Source organism: Sminthopsis crassicaudata, chromosome 2, assembly GCF_048593235.1.
Source record: "Sminthopsis crassicaudata isolate SCR6 chromosome 2, ASM4859323v1, whole genome shotgun sequence".
Classification (NCBI taxonomy): domain Eukaryota; kingdom Metazoa; phylum Chordata; class Mammalia; order Dasyuromorphia; family Dasyuridae; genus Sminthopsis; species Sminthopsis crassicaudata.
The window spans coordinates 674,343,234-674,359,394 of NC_133618.1; the positions used below are offsets into that span (position 1 = coordinate 674,343,234).

The following is a 16,161-nucleotide window of genomic DNA, read 5'->3' on the forward strand; positions in this document are numbered from 1 at the left end:
TAAGTTGATGAGATTGTGATTTCCTGATTCACTTAATTCTTAAATAGCATTTTGCTTTGGGTCTTTTAATAACGTTTTATAATTTATTTGTGGGTTCTGTGACGTTTTGACAATTCAGAAGACTTTTTTCCCCCACTTTACTTATGTGATCTCTAATAAATTATATGCCACTCCATTTCTGATTAGTTATGAATAGGCTTTCTTACTAAAATATTCCTTAATTGCACAGACACAAAATGAGCGTGTTTTAAATGCTTCTTAGAGTTAGAAGAAGAATCTCCGATTATAAACTGGTCCTTGGAATTGGCTACCCGCTTGGACAGTAGACTCTATGCACTTTGGAATCGAACTGCAGGGGACTGCTTGTTGGACTCGGTGCTGCAAGCGACATGGGGCATCTATGACAAGGACTCAGTGCTGCGCAAAGCCCTCCATGACAGCCTCCACGACTGCTCGCACTGGTGAGATGGGACACTGCCCTGGCTAAGCTCAGAATAGAATAAAGTTTTGGCTTGGTGTGGTGCTTTTTTTTTTTTTTTTTTTTTTTTTTTAATTTTTTTTAATTTTTATTTTTTATTTTTAAGAAAAGCTTTGTAAAGTATGAGTTTGATCATTTTAACATTTTTTTTCACATCTTTGCTTCAAGTTATTAAGTATAGTATTTGAAAGTGATTTTTAAATAATTATCTTTTCCTTATATTGCGAAACATAATATTTACAGACTCTTGATGTCTGTGTTTAACCCTTAAAGATCTGCTACTAGACATTATGAATGTGCCTGCTAATCAACAGTATTTATTGAGTTTAGACTATATGCCAAGTACTGCACAAGGTAAGATGTAATTGAAGTAGAAGATCATTCCCACCCTAAAAATTGCCCTTCTTCCCCCTCTGTTAAAAACAATAAAGAAAATTTTAAAGATAATGGTTATGATACTTTATTGGTTAAAAAGCATTGAGGCCTTCTATGTGCCATGAACTGTGTTTATTAGCATTGAGAATACAAAGGAAGGCAAAAATAGCCCCTAAGGAGTTTATAGTTGAATTCATTACTCCAGAAGTTCTATTATTGTCACAACACTTCCTTGCCTTAGTAAAGGCCCTTTTTTGTTCTTAGTAGCTTTGCCCATTAAAAAATTCCTCATGGTACAATGGGAAGATTAGAGTATTGTTTATGGAGTCAGAGGACCTGGATTCAAATTTCTCCTTAGGTACTCGGACCCTTTGTGACATTAGGCAAGTTACTCAGTTTCCTCATCTCTAAAATGAGGAGGTTGCATGAGATAGCCTTGGACATCCCTTCTGGGTTCTGCTAACCTTCTAGTGGTGATCCTCTCTTAACTGAATTTGATTTCATTCTTAAATAGGTAGATGTTGTTTAGCTGACACTAGAACTTGTATTTACTTGGGGTGGCCATTAAATACTTGGATTCATCTCTTTTTCATTATTAGGATTTGGAGGCCTTTAAAAACTTGAGGTCATCTCTGTTTTATCATAAGGATTTGGAATACGATCTGAGTGAAGAAGTTATAAATAATTACTTATGTTTTTGTTCTGTTTTACATTCAGGTTTTCTTTTTCTTATTTTGCTATTGGGGGAGGGGGAGGGAGAGCTGTGCATGTGTATACTACAAATAGCTGAGAGTCATTAAAAATCATCATCTTTGAGTGCCTGAAAAGGGAGAAGGACTGTACTATATTGTAAAGAACTGTATTAGAGTATTCCCCCACCTTCTGGGCTTTTGTGCCCCCATCATTTGGTGGCTACAAAGCTGTTGCCTCTTACTTCCCAGAGGTAGTACCAAGACTTTGATAATAACAATGGGAAGCCTACTTTTGTGGTCTGCGATGTCCAAGGTGTGGCAGGAGGGATTGCTGGGCTTGTCTATGGGAAGAATGGCTTGAAGCCATGAGTGTGGGGTCCATAAGAAGTGAGCTAGAGAAACACGGAAGACAGCTCAGGGAGGAGGAAGTGCAGGCTCGTTTTGGTTGTTGGGGTAGGGTTAGCTATGCTTCAAAAGACCATGGAAGAAGACCTGCCTGCCTTAGAAAGCGTACCTGATCCCTGAGTACGTAAGCTAAGAGGAAGCATCTCAGACCTGGTGGCTTTCTGGGTTGGACAAAACCTGATGTAGGACTTTAACTTCTTATATTAAACCCCAAAACTTCTCTGTTTGTGAGCAGTGCCTAAAAAATCAAAAGACATGCTTTTAATTTTTTTCTCAATAGTATTTTATTTTTCCAAAGTAAAGATAGTTTTCAACATTCGTTTTTGTAAGACTTTGTGTTCCAAATTTTTCTCCCTCCTTCCCTTATCTTTTCATCACAAGTCTATTGGAATTGCCTTGAATCACCATTGTTGAGAACCACCAAGTTCGTCACAGTTGATCATTATATAATCTTTTTGTTACTATATATAATGATGATTTGGTTCTGCTCATTGTGCTCGGCATCAGTTTATGTAAGTCTTTCCAGGATTTTTTTAAATGATAATAATAGCTTTTTATTTTTCCAAATACATGCCAAAATAGTTTTCAACATTCATCCTTGCAAAACTTTGTGTTCCAAATTTTTCTCTTCTTCCCACCCCTCCTGACAGCAAGTAATCCAATATAGGATAAACATATATAATTCTTCTAAACATATTTCCACATGCTGTGTGGACAAAAAAAAAACAAAAAAAAAAAAACCCAAACAATAATAACAACAAAGGTGAAAATACTATGCTTTGATCCACTTTCAGTCCCTATAGTTTTCTCACTGGATGTGCATGGCTTTTTCCATCACAAGTCTATTGAAATTGCCTTGAATCACCCTATTGTTGAAAAGAGCCATGTCCATCACAGTTGATCATCACATAATTTTGTTACTCTGTTGTTAGTTCGGTTTGGCTCACTTCACTTTGCATCAGTTCATGTAAGTCTCTCTAGGCCTTTCTGAAATCAATCTGCAGATTGTTTCTTATAGCACAATAGTATTCCATCATAATCGTATATTTACTACAACTTGGGTGAGGCATTTCCCAATTGATGTGCATCCCCTTAATTTCCAGTTCTTTTCCATCACAAAAATAGCGGTTGTAAATATTTTTGTACATATGGATCCGTTTCCTTTTTGTTTTTTATTTCTTTGGGGGGTACAATCTTAACAGTGATATTTCTAGGTTAAAGGATATATGCATAGTTTTTATAATCCTTTGGGTATAGATCCAAATTGCTTTCCAGAATGATTGGATCATTTCACATCTCCACTAGCACTGCTTTAGTGTCCCAGTTCCCACGTTCCTTCCAACATTTATCATTATCATTTCCTGTCATCTTAATCAATCTAAGAGGTGTGAGGTGGTACCTCAGAGTTGAAATACATGCTTTTGTAAGCATATTTACATTTGCTTAAGATGTAAGTATTTATTGAAATGTGAACATTTATTGCCAAACAAGGATGAGTGGATCTATGGATTCATGGTAAGAATTAAGACATGAATTCCTTTTTTTTTTTTTTTTTTTTTTTTTTGAGGCTGGGGTTAAGTGACTTGCCCAGGGTCACATAGCTGGGAAGTGTTAAGTGTCTGAGACCAGATTTGAACTCAGGTCCTCCTGAATTCAATGCTGGTGCTCTATCCATTGCACCACCTAGCTGCCCCCAAGACATGAATTCTTAAAAAATGTCTCATTGTTTTATTTGCATTGAGTTGTAGCAAGTAGTTTATATTCCTCTCTGAACTTACTTTGGATATTGGGTGTCTGAGTTAAGTAGTAATTTTAATATTGTATCTTCTTTCCTGATGTGTATTAGAAAGGAAGATTTAATTCTAAAATCATTAAAGTGTGGGAACAGCCCATTTGTCAAAAACTTATAGATTTTCAAAATGTACTTAAAATTTTGTCTGTTTTTAAGTTACCCGTTTTCCTAAATCTAGCCTTCCTCTTATCCTATATTGAGAGCTATCTTGTGTAACAAAGACTTAGAAAGAAAACGGTTCAATAAAAATAACCAGACAGTTTCATTAACTGTCTGATAGAATATGTGTTATTCTAAATTAATAATCCCTACTACCACTTCTGCAAAGAAAGGAGAAGTACATTTTCTTTTTAAAAAAAATTTATCTTTTTGTTTTCATGAACTTGATAAATGCCCACAGATATGAATGTTTCCCTATACAAAGACAGAAAAGGATGATTGCATATAAATTCCCAAATCTGAATAATGTGTCTCTTTTTTAGGTGTAACCCTTATTTGAACATTAGTTACATAGTTTCCTATGCTGGTTTGTATTTAAATTCAGTAAATAGTCTAAGATACTTATATTCTACAGTTTCTTCAGTCATTCCCTATTTGATGAGCACTGACTTTGTTCTCAATTCGTGTCTTCACTTTGCAATCAGGCTCCTTTAGTTCTTTCTCTCTTAGGTAGGTAATATTTTTCTTCATAAATCCTTTGGAATTGTCTTGGATCATTGTATTGCTGAGAATAATTGTCATATGCATTTGATCATTGAACAGTATTACTGTTAACTGTGCGCAGTAACTTTGAATCAGTTCATGTAAGTCTTTCTGCAATAAGCCTGTTCATTTCTTATGCATTTCTTGTAGCACATACATCATAATCATACATATATCACAACTTGGTTTGAGCCATTTCCCCATTGATGTGCATCCCCTCAATTTCCAAATCTTTTTCACCTCAAAAATAGCTGCTATAAATACATTTGCACATATAAATCCTTTTCCTTTTTGTTTTTTATCTCTTTGGGATGCAGTCTTAGCAGTGGTATTTCTAGGTTAAAAGATATATTCATAGTTTTGTAGTCCATCGGGCATAGATCCAAATTGCTCTTCAGAGTAATTGGATCAGTTAGTTCACAACTCCACCAGCACTGCTTTAGTGTTCCAGTTTTCCTATGTCCCCTCCAATATTTGTTATTTTTTGTCATATTAGTCATTCTGACAGGTATCTCAGTTAGTATCTCAGAGGTGTTTTAATTTGCATTTTTATAATCAATAGTGGGGTAGAAAATATTTGCATGTAACTATAGATAGCTTTGATTTCTTTGTCTGAAAACTGCTTATTCATGTTCTTTAACTATCAGTTGGGGAATGACATTCTTATTAGTTTAATTCAATTCTTTATATATTTGAGAATTGGCCTTTATTAGAGAAACTTGCTGTAAAAAAATTTTTTGTTATGATTACTATATATTTCCCTCCATTTTATTCTCTCCCCCATTTATCCTTCTCTCTTTCTTCTTTCACTGTCCCTCTGTAAAAGGATTTTGTTTTCAACTACACCTTTCCCATTTGCCCACTCTTCTATTCCTTTTCCCCATCCCCCTTCTCTTATACCCTCTCTTGAATGCTTCCATGTAGGACAAGATAAATTTCTGTATACAACTGCGTGTGTACTTAATTCCATCTTTGAACCATTTCTGATGAAAGTAAAGTTAAAGTGTTGAACAACCCTCTTTACCCCCAAATCTTCCTCTCCACTGTAAAAGCTCTGTCATATGTCTTTCCCTCTCCCATTCTCTTGGCACATTCCCTTTTCTCATTCCTTAAATTTGAATTTCTTATATTCATCATAACCATCTCAGTACCCATGCCCTCTGTGCATACCCTCTTTTTAATTGTCCTGATAATAATAAAAGTTCTTTGAAGTTACAAGTACCATCTTTCCATGGTAGGAGTGTAAATAGTTTATTTAATCTTTTTTAATTCCTTATGCTTTCTCTTTTGCCTTTTTATATTTCTATTGAGTCTTGTATTAGATAGTCAGATTTTCTATTTAGCTCTGGTCCTTGGTTTTTTCATTAGAAAAAATAGAGAAAAGGAGGAGTCCCACCAAATTCCTTTTTTGACACAGATATGGGGCTGATACCTAAATGAGGTAGGGTGAAAACAGAGAAAGAAATTTATAGATTAATTTTGAATATTGCTGCAAAAATCTTAAATAAAATATTAGCAAAAAGATTATAGAAATTATTCCCAGGATAATATATCATGACCAAGTAGAATTTATACCAGAAATGCAAGGCTGGTTCAATATTAGGAAAACTATTAGCATAATTGGCTTTATCAGTAACCAAACCAACAAAAATTATATGATTATTTCAATAGTTGTGGAAAAAGCATTTGATAAAATCCAACACCTATTCCTATTAAAAACACTTGTTTTTAATAGGACTAAATGGAGTTTTTCTTAAAATGATGGGTAACATTTATTTAAAACCATCAGCAAGCATCATATATAATGGGGAACCATTCCCAATAAGATCAGGGATGAAATAAGGTACCCCACTATCACCATTACTATTCAGTATTGTATTAGAAATATTAGCTTTGGCAATAAGAAAAAGATAAAGGGAATCAGAGTAGATAATGAGGAATCCAAATTATCACTCTTTGCAGCTGATATAATAGTATACTTAGAGAACCCTAGAGAATCAACTAAAAAACTATTAGAAATAATTCACAAATTTAGTGAAGTTGCAGGATACAAATGAAATCCACGTTAATCATCAACTTTTTTATATATGACCAACAAAGTCTAGCAGCAAGAGATATACAGAGAAATTCAATTTAAAATAACAAATTAAAATAGTTAATATAAACTATTTGTGAGTCTGTCTGCCAAGGCAAAATCAAGAACTATATGAACACAACTACAAAACACTTTCCACACAAATAAAGTCAGATCAAATCAATTAGAAAAATATCAAGTGTTCATGGGTAGGCTGAGCAAATATAATAAAAATGATAATACTACCTAAATTAATCTACTTATTTAGTGTCATATCAATCAAACTCCCAAGAAATTATTTTGCAGATCTAGGAAAAATGATAAAGTTCATCTGGAAGTACAAAAGGTCAAGAATTTCAAGGGAATTAATGGGGGGAAAAAAAAAGGCAAATGAAGTTGGCCTAGCAAACAGGTTTACATTCAAGCGTTCTAATAAAGGCCTCATTTCTAAAACATATAGAGAATTGACTCCGTTTATAAGAATTCAAGCCATTCTCCAATAAATGTTCAAAGGATATGAAGAGACAATTTTCAGATGAAGAAATTGAAACCATTTCTAGTCATGTGAAAAGGTGCTTTAAATCACTATTGATCAGAGAAATGCAAATTAAGACAACTCTGAGATACCACTACACATCTACTACACATCTGTCAGATTGGCTAAGATGACAGGAAAAGATAATGAATATTGGAGGGAATATGGGAAAACTGGGATATCAATTCATTGTTGGTGGAGTTTGAATAAATCCAACCATTTTGGAGAGCAATTTAGAATTATGCCCAAAGGGCTATCAAACTGTGCATACTTTTTGATCTAGCAGTGTCTTTATTGGGACTGTATTCCAAAGAGATCATAAAAATGCTTTTAGCAGCCCTTTTTGTAGTAGTAAGAAACTAGAAATTGAGTGGATGCCCATCAGTCGGAAAATGGCTGAATAAGTTATGGTATATGAATGTTATGGAATATTATTGTTCTATAAAAAACGATCAGTAGGATGATTTCATAGAGGCTTAGAGATACTTAAATGAACTGATGCTAAATGAAATAAGCAGAACCAGAAGATTGTGGTACAAGGTAATAGGATTATGCGATAATCAATTCTGATGGATGTGGCTCTTTTCAACAGTGAGATGATTCAGACCAGTTCCAATGATCTTTTGAAGGAAGAGCCATCTACACCCAGAGAGAGAGAGGACTGTGGAAACTGAGTATGGATGTCAACATTTTTACTCTTTTTGTTGTAGTTTTTTGCATTTTATTTTTTTTCTCAGTTTTTTCCCCTTTTTGATCTGATTTTTCTTGTGCAGCAAGATAATTATATAAATATGAATGCCTATGTAGAGTTTAACACATATTTTACCAAGTATAACATATATTGTATTATTTGCCATCTAGGGGATGGGTGGAAGGACGTGGGGATAAAAATTGGAACACAAGGTTTTGCAAGGGTCAGTCAGTGTTGAAAAATTATCCTTGCATATGTTGTGAAAATAGAAAACTTAAAAAAAAAAAAAAAAGAATGGTTAAAAGTTTTTTTTTTTTTTTTTTTAATTAAATAAACATTTTTTCCCTCTCCCATTCCCAAAAAAGGATTATAGCCAGTTTTGCAGGGTAGATGATTCTTGGTTGTAATTCTAGCTTCTTGGCCCCCCTGAATATCATATTTCAAGTCCATTGATCCTTTAATGATGTTGTTGTGTAACAGTTTTTCAGTTGTCTGATTCTTTGTGACCCCATTTGAGATTTTCTTGGCAAAGATATTTGGAGTGTTTTGCCATTTCTCCTCCCAGTTCATTCTATAGATGAGGAACTGAGACAAGCAGGGTTAATTGACTTGCCTAGGGTTGTATATAGTTGTATCTTGAGTCCAGATTTATATTCAGAGACATGCTTCTTTTTGACTCCAGCCCTGCATTCTATTCATTGTACCACCTAATTGCCCTGATCCTATAATATAGAAGCTGCTAAATCTTATTTTATCCTGATTGTGACTTCACAGTATTTAAATTGCTTCTTTTAGGCAACTTGCAGTTTTTCTCTTGATTTGAAAACTCTGATAATATCCTTGGGAATCTTCATTTTAAGATCTTTTTCAGGAGTTAGTCAGGAGATTCTTTCAACTTCTATTTTATTCTTTCATTATTGAATATCAGGGCAATTTTTATTGTTAACTTATCAAAATATTTATCAATTTAACTATATCAAAATATTGTTAACTTATCAAAATTTTCTAGGTTTTATTTTTATTATAGCTTTCAGGTAGTACAATGATTTTTAATATTCTCTCTCCTTTATCTGTTTTGCACAAGTTTTTACATAAGATAGTTCACATTTTATTTTTTCATTCTTTTGCCTTTTGTTTTGTTTCTTGATGTCTCATGGAGTCCATTTATAATTATTAAGGAATTATTTTCTTCAGTTTACTTTTTCATTTGCCCATTTATGCTTTTTAAGGAGTTCTTTTCTTCAGTGAATTTTTGTATATCTTTTTCTATTTGCAATATTCTGCTTTTTAAAAAGTTTCTCTTCAGTAGATTTTTGTGCCTTTGTGATGTTTTTTATTTAACCTTTATAGCTTTTTATTTACAAAACATATGCATGGGTAATTTTTCAGCATTGACCCTTGCAAAACCTTCTGTTCCAAATTTTCCCTCCTTCCCCCCACCCCCTCCTCTAGAATGGCAGGTAGTCTAATACATGATAAAATATATTAAATCCAATCCAGCAGTTAATCTTGCTGCACAGGAAAAATTGGATCGAAAAGAAAAAACAAAACAAAACCTGAGAACAAAAACAAAAATGCAAGCAAACAGCTTGCAGCAGAAAGTGTGAAAGACTATGTTGTAATTCACACTCAGTTCCCACAATCCTCTCCCTGGGTATAGATGGCTCTCTTCATTACTGAACAATTGGAACTGATCTGAATCAATTCATTGTTGGAGAGAGCCACGTCAATTAGAATTGATCATCATATAGTTTTGTTATTGCCGTGTATAATAATTTCCTGGTTCTGCTCACTTCACTCAGCATCAGTTCATGCAAGTCTCTCCAGGCCTTTCTGAAATCTTCCTGCTGGTCATTTCTTACAGAACAATGATATTTTGTAACATTACTATACCATAATTTATTTAGCCATTCTCCAACTGATGAGCATCCCCTCAGTTTCCTGTTTCTTTCTACTACAAAAAGGGCTGCCACATATATTTTTGCATATGTGGGTCCCTTTCCCTCCTTTATGATCTCTTTAGGATAGAGGTCTAGTAATAACACTGTTGGCACTAAAATCCTGTATCTTGAACTTTTAATACAAATTTTCATTTTCTCATTAGTTTGAAAGTATTCAGACATGTCTGCATACTTAAAACTAATAAGGCAATTTTTATTGAAAAAAATTAGTTTGTATCAGAATAAAACCTCTTTATTATTGAAATACTAGGGCTGCTATTTGGTTAAATTATGATTTACTGTAGACTAGAAGGAACCCATTTCTTTTTCAGCTTAGTTTTTCATTATAGACAGCATCATTCTTGGAAAGAAAACAAGTATTTACTTTTTGGTCACTTTGGGATGACCTATAGAAGAAGCAGTTTTGTGAAAAGTGTCATATAGAAAGATAGAGTTGGAAATCAGCTTGTAAACTCTGCTGCTCAGCCCACTAATTGCCTTAGGGTCAAATGAGATTTTTAGATGCTTCTTTAGATGTTACCAGCCAGACTTGAGGAAAAGAGCTCATGAAATTGATAATGTCAAGGACTTTTTCAGTTTTGACTCCACCCTTTAGCACAAAGTATCTTGATCTTCATAAGTGTTGGGTCTGAAATTAAAAAGAGTTGTTTTAATTCAACTCAGTACACTTTTTCTATTAAATCAAGTGATTTGATTTCATTGTAGTTTTAGCAGAGAATTTTTTTAAAACTGCAAAAAAATTACAAGGAAACTATTTTGGGCGTTGCTGTTAATTGTTTGAGAAATATGTGCTGGTGTTTCCTAATTGTTTTGGCAAGGCTGATGAAACTGATACAAGAAATGTGGTTTGGGTAGCAAATAGCTCCCAATCTAGAGGGGCACTCTGGACTTTTCTTTGGTCAAAGATTAGTTAGCAGCTATTTACTTTTTGACTGGGCCTGTGTGATTTGATTTGAATTCCAAATTTGAGTGTGAGTTCCTTTTACCAGTATAGATCAATCCACTGCATTTTAAAGAGTTGCCCATGGATTAAGTGAGTGACATTATCAGGGTCAGAAAAACAGATTCTGAGGACTACTCTGTCTGCTGCATCCTGCTCCTAATATCATGATTTGGAAGAATTGCTTTAGAGAGAATGAAATTCTGAATGAAAACCTTTCTGGGGAGTGAGTCAGACAGGTGACTCTGAGCAGTCCAGATGACCCAGAGGCAACACTGGTGGATTGAGGGAGTTTCACCATTTGTAAAAATGGGGATGATACTAATTCTTAGGGTGGCAAACTCCAAGGGATCCTAGAAACAGCAACTACTTTTATTGAAGAATTTAGATTGGCTCAACTTCATCTGCAACTTCACCCTACTTCCTTGAAGTGTTGTGAATATTACTATGTGAATGACTACAGTTTTTCTTTTTAAAAGCTTTGTTCACTGTTTTAGGTTTTATACACGGTGGAAAGAGTGGGAGTCGTGGTATTCTCAGAGCTTTGGTTTACATTTTTCCCTCAGAGAAGAACAGTGGCAGGAAGATTGGGCATTTATCCTCTCTCTTGCTAGTCAGGTAAGAACACTTGGGGCCTGATGCCTTCCCCTTGCCCTTGAATGTTGTTGTGGATATTAGTGGTGGTGTCCAGCGTCTGAAGGACCTGAGTTCAGTTGGATATCTCTGGGCAAGTTACCTCATATCTCTCAGCCTCGGTCTCTCCACCTGTAAGATGGGGATGAAAATAATAGTACCCGGCTCTGGGTGGTGGTAACAAACAAATTATATAATAATTGTGAATAGTAAGCATTGTTTAACTGAGAGCTACTATTATTATGTGAATACGAACAAATCCATGGCAAGGTTCTTGCCCAGAGCAGAGAGTGATTGCAGAGATGTTGAACTGGTGAATGAAGTACCAAGGTTCTAGTCTCCCAATCTGGAAATTCTTGGTGGGGATGGGGGTGGTTCTGTTTGTTTCAGGCTTTTGTTTTTTGGAATATGGGAGAAAGGGTACAGATGCCTTTTGTTAGTTTATTTTTTTAAAAGAAAGTCCTGCAGAAATGAATGAATGTAATGGGTACAACCTGAAATGTCTTTCTTAAACCAAACTTGCTACAGTTTTTATTGGAACCCTTCCATTTTAGCTCTTCAGAAAGAATGTCAGTTAAAAAAAACATTTTATTTCCTTTTAGCTTAACAGCAATTGTTTAAAAATCATCCAACACAGTGACCATAACTGATAATAATAATTTTTATATATATATATATATATATATATACATATATATATATATATGTATGTATATATATATGTATTTGTGTGTGTGTGTGTATATATATATATATATTAGATGTTTCACACCGGTAGCCTCTCTCTCCCTTCTTTTGACTTCATGTGGAATATTTCCACATACTTTTTCTGGGTCCAGGATTGTAATAATCTTACAGTAAAATACTGTTTTTTGGCCTTCTTGCAGAGTAGTTTTTGAGTTGTAGAATCTTTTCCCCTCTAAAACATTACACTGTATTAATTTGAAATCCTGTCACTCCCATTTTTAGAAAGTCACAAAACTCTCATCTGTGCATTGGAAAAAGGGCTCAAATGGCACATCGTGCCAGTGGGAATTTTGTGCCAGATAAATGAGAATTGGTGGCATGCATTGGAAACCATTTCTGCAGTGTGATTTGTATCTTAGGTGTCTTTATCTTGAAAGAGAACCCTTTAATTGATCCTTAGCATTAAAAAAAGCAGGTCCCTTGTAGCCTCTGAAGATTGCTGGGCCAGTTTGTGATGTCTGCTTTAGCTGTTGTAGTCTGTATCGAAAGACCCAATCTCTAAACCTCGGTGGCTTCAGGTTTTCCCATTGTGTTTCTTTTCCTTTGCCTGGTTTGCTCCTAAAACCTGAAAGGAGAAATTGTTCTTCTTTGTGTTTTGCATAGCCTGGAGCAAGTTTGGAGCAGACACACATTTTTGTACTTGCACATATTCTTAGACGACCAATTATAGTTTATGGAGTAAAATATTATAAGAGTTTCCGAGGAGAAACTTTAGGATATACCCGTTTTCAAGGTAAGCCATTTGGTCATATTGTATTGTTATATTGTCATTTGGGGCCCAATGCAATTTCTTACTTGTCACATTCTTACATATTGATGGATGGTGGGAAGGTCTCACAGCTTGTTTTTCCTTTATTTCCCCAAATTTGGAGCAGATTATGGCGAAAGAAAAGTTCTAAGGGTACTTTACTTGGACTCTTGATAGCATGAATTGAAATAGATTGAGGATGTGGGAGTGGGAGTAATGAATGACCTCATGGGGATGACCAGGTTTACATTTGAAGTGACTCTTGCTCATTTGGCTGGAGGGTAGACGGTTCTTCCCAAAGTACTTCTGACTGTCACTTTTCCCCTAGGTGTGTATTTGCCTCTGCTCTGGGAACAGAGTTTCTGTTGGAAAAGTCCCATTGCTCTGGGCTACACGCGGGGCCATTTCTCGGCCCTAGTTGCCATGGAGAATGATGGCTATGGCAATCGAGGTGCTGGTGCTAACTTGAACACAGATGATGATGTGACCATCACTTTTTTACCTTTGGTCGATAGCGAAAGGAAGCTATTGCACATCCATTTTCTCTCTGCTCAAGAGGTAAGAAGCCGTTTGGTGAACCCGGGGCGCCCCGGTTTGAGCCGAGTTCAGGAGAGGATCCTCCACTGCTGCCCCAGCTCCTGGGCTCCATGTAAAGTCATTCTTTCTCCACACAAAGGCCTCCCTTCCTGCGGTTCTCATGCCTGATCAGAGTAGTCCGCCCAGGGGTCCATGAATCAGATGGCAGCAAGGGATCAGGCAGTTGGAGCTGACCCCATTGCCTGTAGTTTACTTGGATTGCCTGCTTTCTGTGCTCTGAATATCTATCAGGCTTTCTAGTATTGACAGGTCTTTTGGAAGCATAAAATCCTCATGACATATCGGAACACATTTGTCCTCCCTCTCTGGCCTTCTTAGTCATTTTTGCCCTGCACAGAAAGTAGTGTAACAGCATAAAATGTGAAAATACTCTTTTGCAGTCTGTGTGCCACAGGCTTGTGCTCTCTCACACACACGTGTACACACAGATACAGACAAACACACGCACACACACACACACACACACACACACACACACACACACACACACACACACACACACACACTCTCTCTCTCTCTCTCTCTCTCTCTCTCTCTTTTGCTTTGCTGTTCCCCAGTGGGTGCCCCAATAGTGACAGTGACAGGCTGTGAGAACACCCTCCGTGCCCTTGGTCTCAGTGCTGGTTTCTGCCTTCTCTCTTCCCCTCTCAAAGCTCGGCAATGAAGAGCAGCAAGAAAAGTTGCTTCGTGAATGGCTGGACTGCTGTGTCACGGAGGGTGGGGTGCTCGTGGCCATGCAGAAGAGCTCCCGCCGGCGCAATCACCCCCCTGGTCACCCAGATGGTAGAGAAGTGGCTTGACCGCTACAGACAGATCCGCCCTTGCACGTCCCTGTCGGATGGAGAGGAAGATGAAGATGAGGAAGACGAGTGAGGTGATGGGGAGGGAGCTGTCGGTGCCACGGGGTCGGTGAATGCCCCAAGGTTGGGGTCGCGCTGCAAGCAGTCGGTCACTACAGGACGAACGAGCGGCTGGCAGACACCTGCTGTCCCAGGGATTTTCTGATCCATACACCAGGGAGAGAACACAAGTGCTCATCTGCTGTGCGAACAGAGAACTCTGGTTGGACTACAGTTTGTAAAAAGCTAATTTTATTATCAAGACAGAACATTTTGTTTTTTTCCTTTCAAATTGTAAATCTGTCTATAAATGTACCGCATGTGGTTGTGTAAGAAGTTGTGTAATAGGAAAAGTTGTACCAGCATCTTCAAATGATTGAGAAATTTCTATTCAGTGAGGGCACTTAACAAAGCACATATTGGATGGATATTTGGCCTTTTGAAATTTCCTTTTAAGGTAGAATTGATGGTCTACATCACTTTTTAAATATTCTGAAACATTAAAAGACCATTTTGTGTTGTTCTGCTGGTGCCACAGTCAGATAATAGGAGGATTTTTTTTGTTCACACAGATTACCCACGGCAAAAGTTTTATCTGATTTTTTTTTTTTTTTTAAGTTCCTCCAGTGCCCAGTGTAATAAGCATAAAATCTTAAGGAACAAACTGTGGAAGAAAAGCCAAATTCCTCATGGACTGAACTTGATAGAATATTCTTCCCTTATTTTGAAGCCTCTAGCTTTCCATTAATTCATTGTTTTCATTTTTCTGAAGGATTTTTTTTTTCCTTTCTGTCTACAGTACTTATTTATTTTTTGGAATAGTGACCTAAAATTAGGGTTCTTATTCCAAATATCTGGCAAAGTCCAGTCATTGAATTGACTCATCCCTGGACATTAGGCAAGCACTTGGGATGTAGCCAAGGCAGTGATGGGCTGTGGGCCGTTGTGTACCCAATGAATTGTGTGAAGTTTGCTAACTCAGACTTGATTGAGAATTTCCTGCCTCTTAGGTTGTCACTGTAAATGCACAGCAGAGCATTTTTTAAGCTGGCGTGATTCTTACTGTCTTACCCTTTGGGGCTCTAAGGTAAATCCTGTTAGAAATGGGGCCTGCCTTTGTCTAGGCAGGTGGGGACACTGTTGACAGTTCAGAATAAAGATTTTACAAAGAGTCAGATGGTTGAAATGCACTGTATGATGAATTTCTCAGTAGAGACCTCTGGGATGTTCTTGCATGTTGATTGATGTGCCATTCTTTTTTAACTTTTAAGTATAAGTTCGAAGTATATTCTTTAGTAGAAAACCCTTGTAAATGGCTGACACTTTTTAGCTGTACAATTGGTAACGGGTCAAGTTTTATTCCCAGACAGCTGCAAAGGTTAGTGATATGAGCATTTTGAAAACTGGGTGGTAGTGTGGGTGATTATAGAAGGTCTTTGTTTTGAGATATGAATTGGGAAAGAAGTCTCCTAGTAAAGTCCTCCTCCTTCCCTGAATTCCATAGCTGAAGGCTGTGAAAACCTTCAAGAATTTGTTATTTAGAAGGTGTTGAAATGGGCACAGCTTCTGGGTCCTATCGACAAAACCTCCAAGTTTCAAAACTTACTCCTATAGTGCTGGGTCAGTTTGTAGCCCCCAGTCTCATTCTTTTCAGAAGTCACTACAGTTTTTCCCAAATGAAACGTCATGTTCGCTCACATGTCTAAGAAGTTTCTTTTGGTGCTTGCTAAAATCCCAGGCAGAGTGATGTAGGCTTCTGTGCAGGCTTACCCAAAGGGACTTGTGTGGCTTACCCAAAGTTAGAAAGACACGGGCACGGGACAGGTTCTACTCAGTGTCTGCTCTTTCCCTCTGAAATGGAAAGGATTGGTTTTCTTACAAAAGTCTTAATATAAACATTACCAATGGATTATGCTTTCTCTTCTACAGTAAGCTATTAGAATTGGTGATCA

General features: G+C 36.5%; 1 protein-coding gene across 4 annotated transcripts in view; it reads left to right on the forward strand.

Moving 5' to 3' along the window:
• Window positions 1–15,384, forward strand: part of ZRANB1 (zinc finger RANBP2-type containing 1) — a 77,651-nt gene extending 62,267 nt beyond the window's left edge. For all 4 annotated transcript variants that reach the window (XM_074297129.1, XM_074297128.1, XM_074297131.1 and 1 more), the window contains 5 exons: window positions 263–461; window positions 11,143–11,263; window positions 12,629–12,758; window positions 13,102–13,331; window positions 14,024–15,384. In XM_074297129.1, coding sequence (XP_074153230.1) covers window positions 263–461; window positions 11,143–11,263; window positions 12,629–12,758; window positions 13,102–13,331; window positions 14,024–14,170 — 827 coding nt within the window. In that variant the 3' untranslated portion in view covers window positions 14,171–15,384. The remainder of the gene's footprint in view (window positions 1–262; window positions 462–11,142; window positions 11,264–12,628; window positions 12,759–13,101; window positions 13,332–14,023) is intronic.
• The last annotated feature ends 777 nt before the right edge of the window (window positions 15,385–16,161 follow it).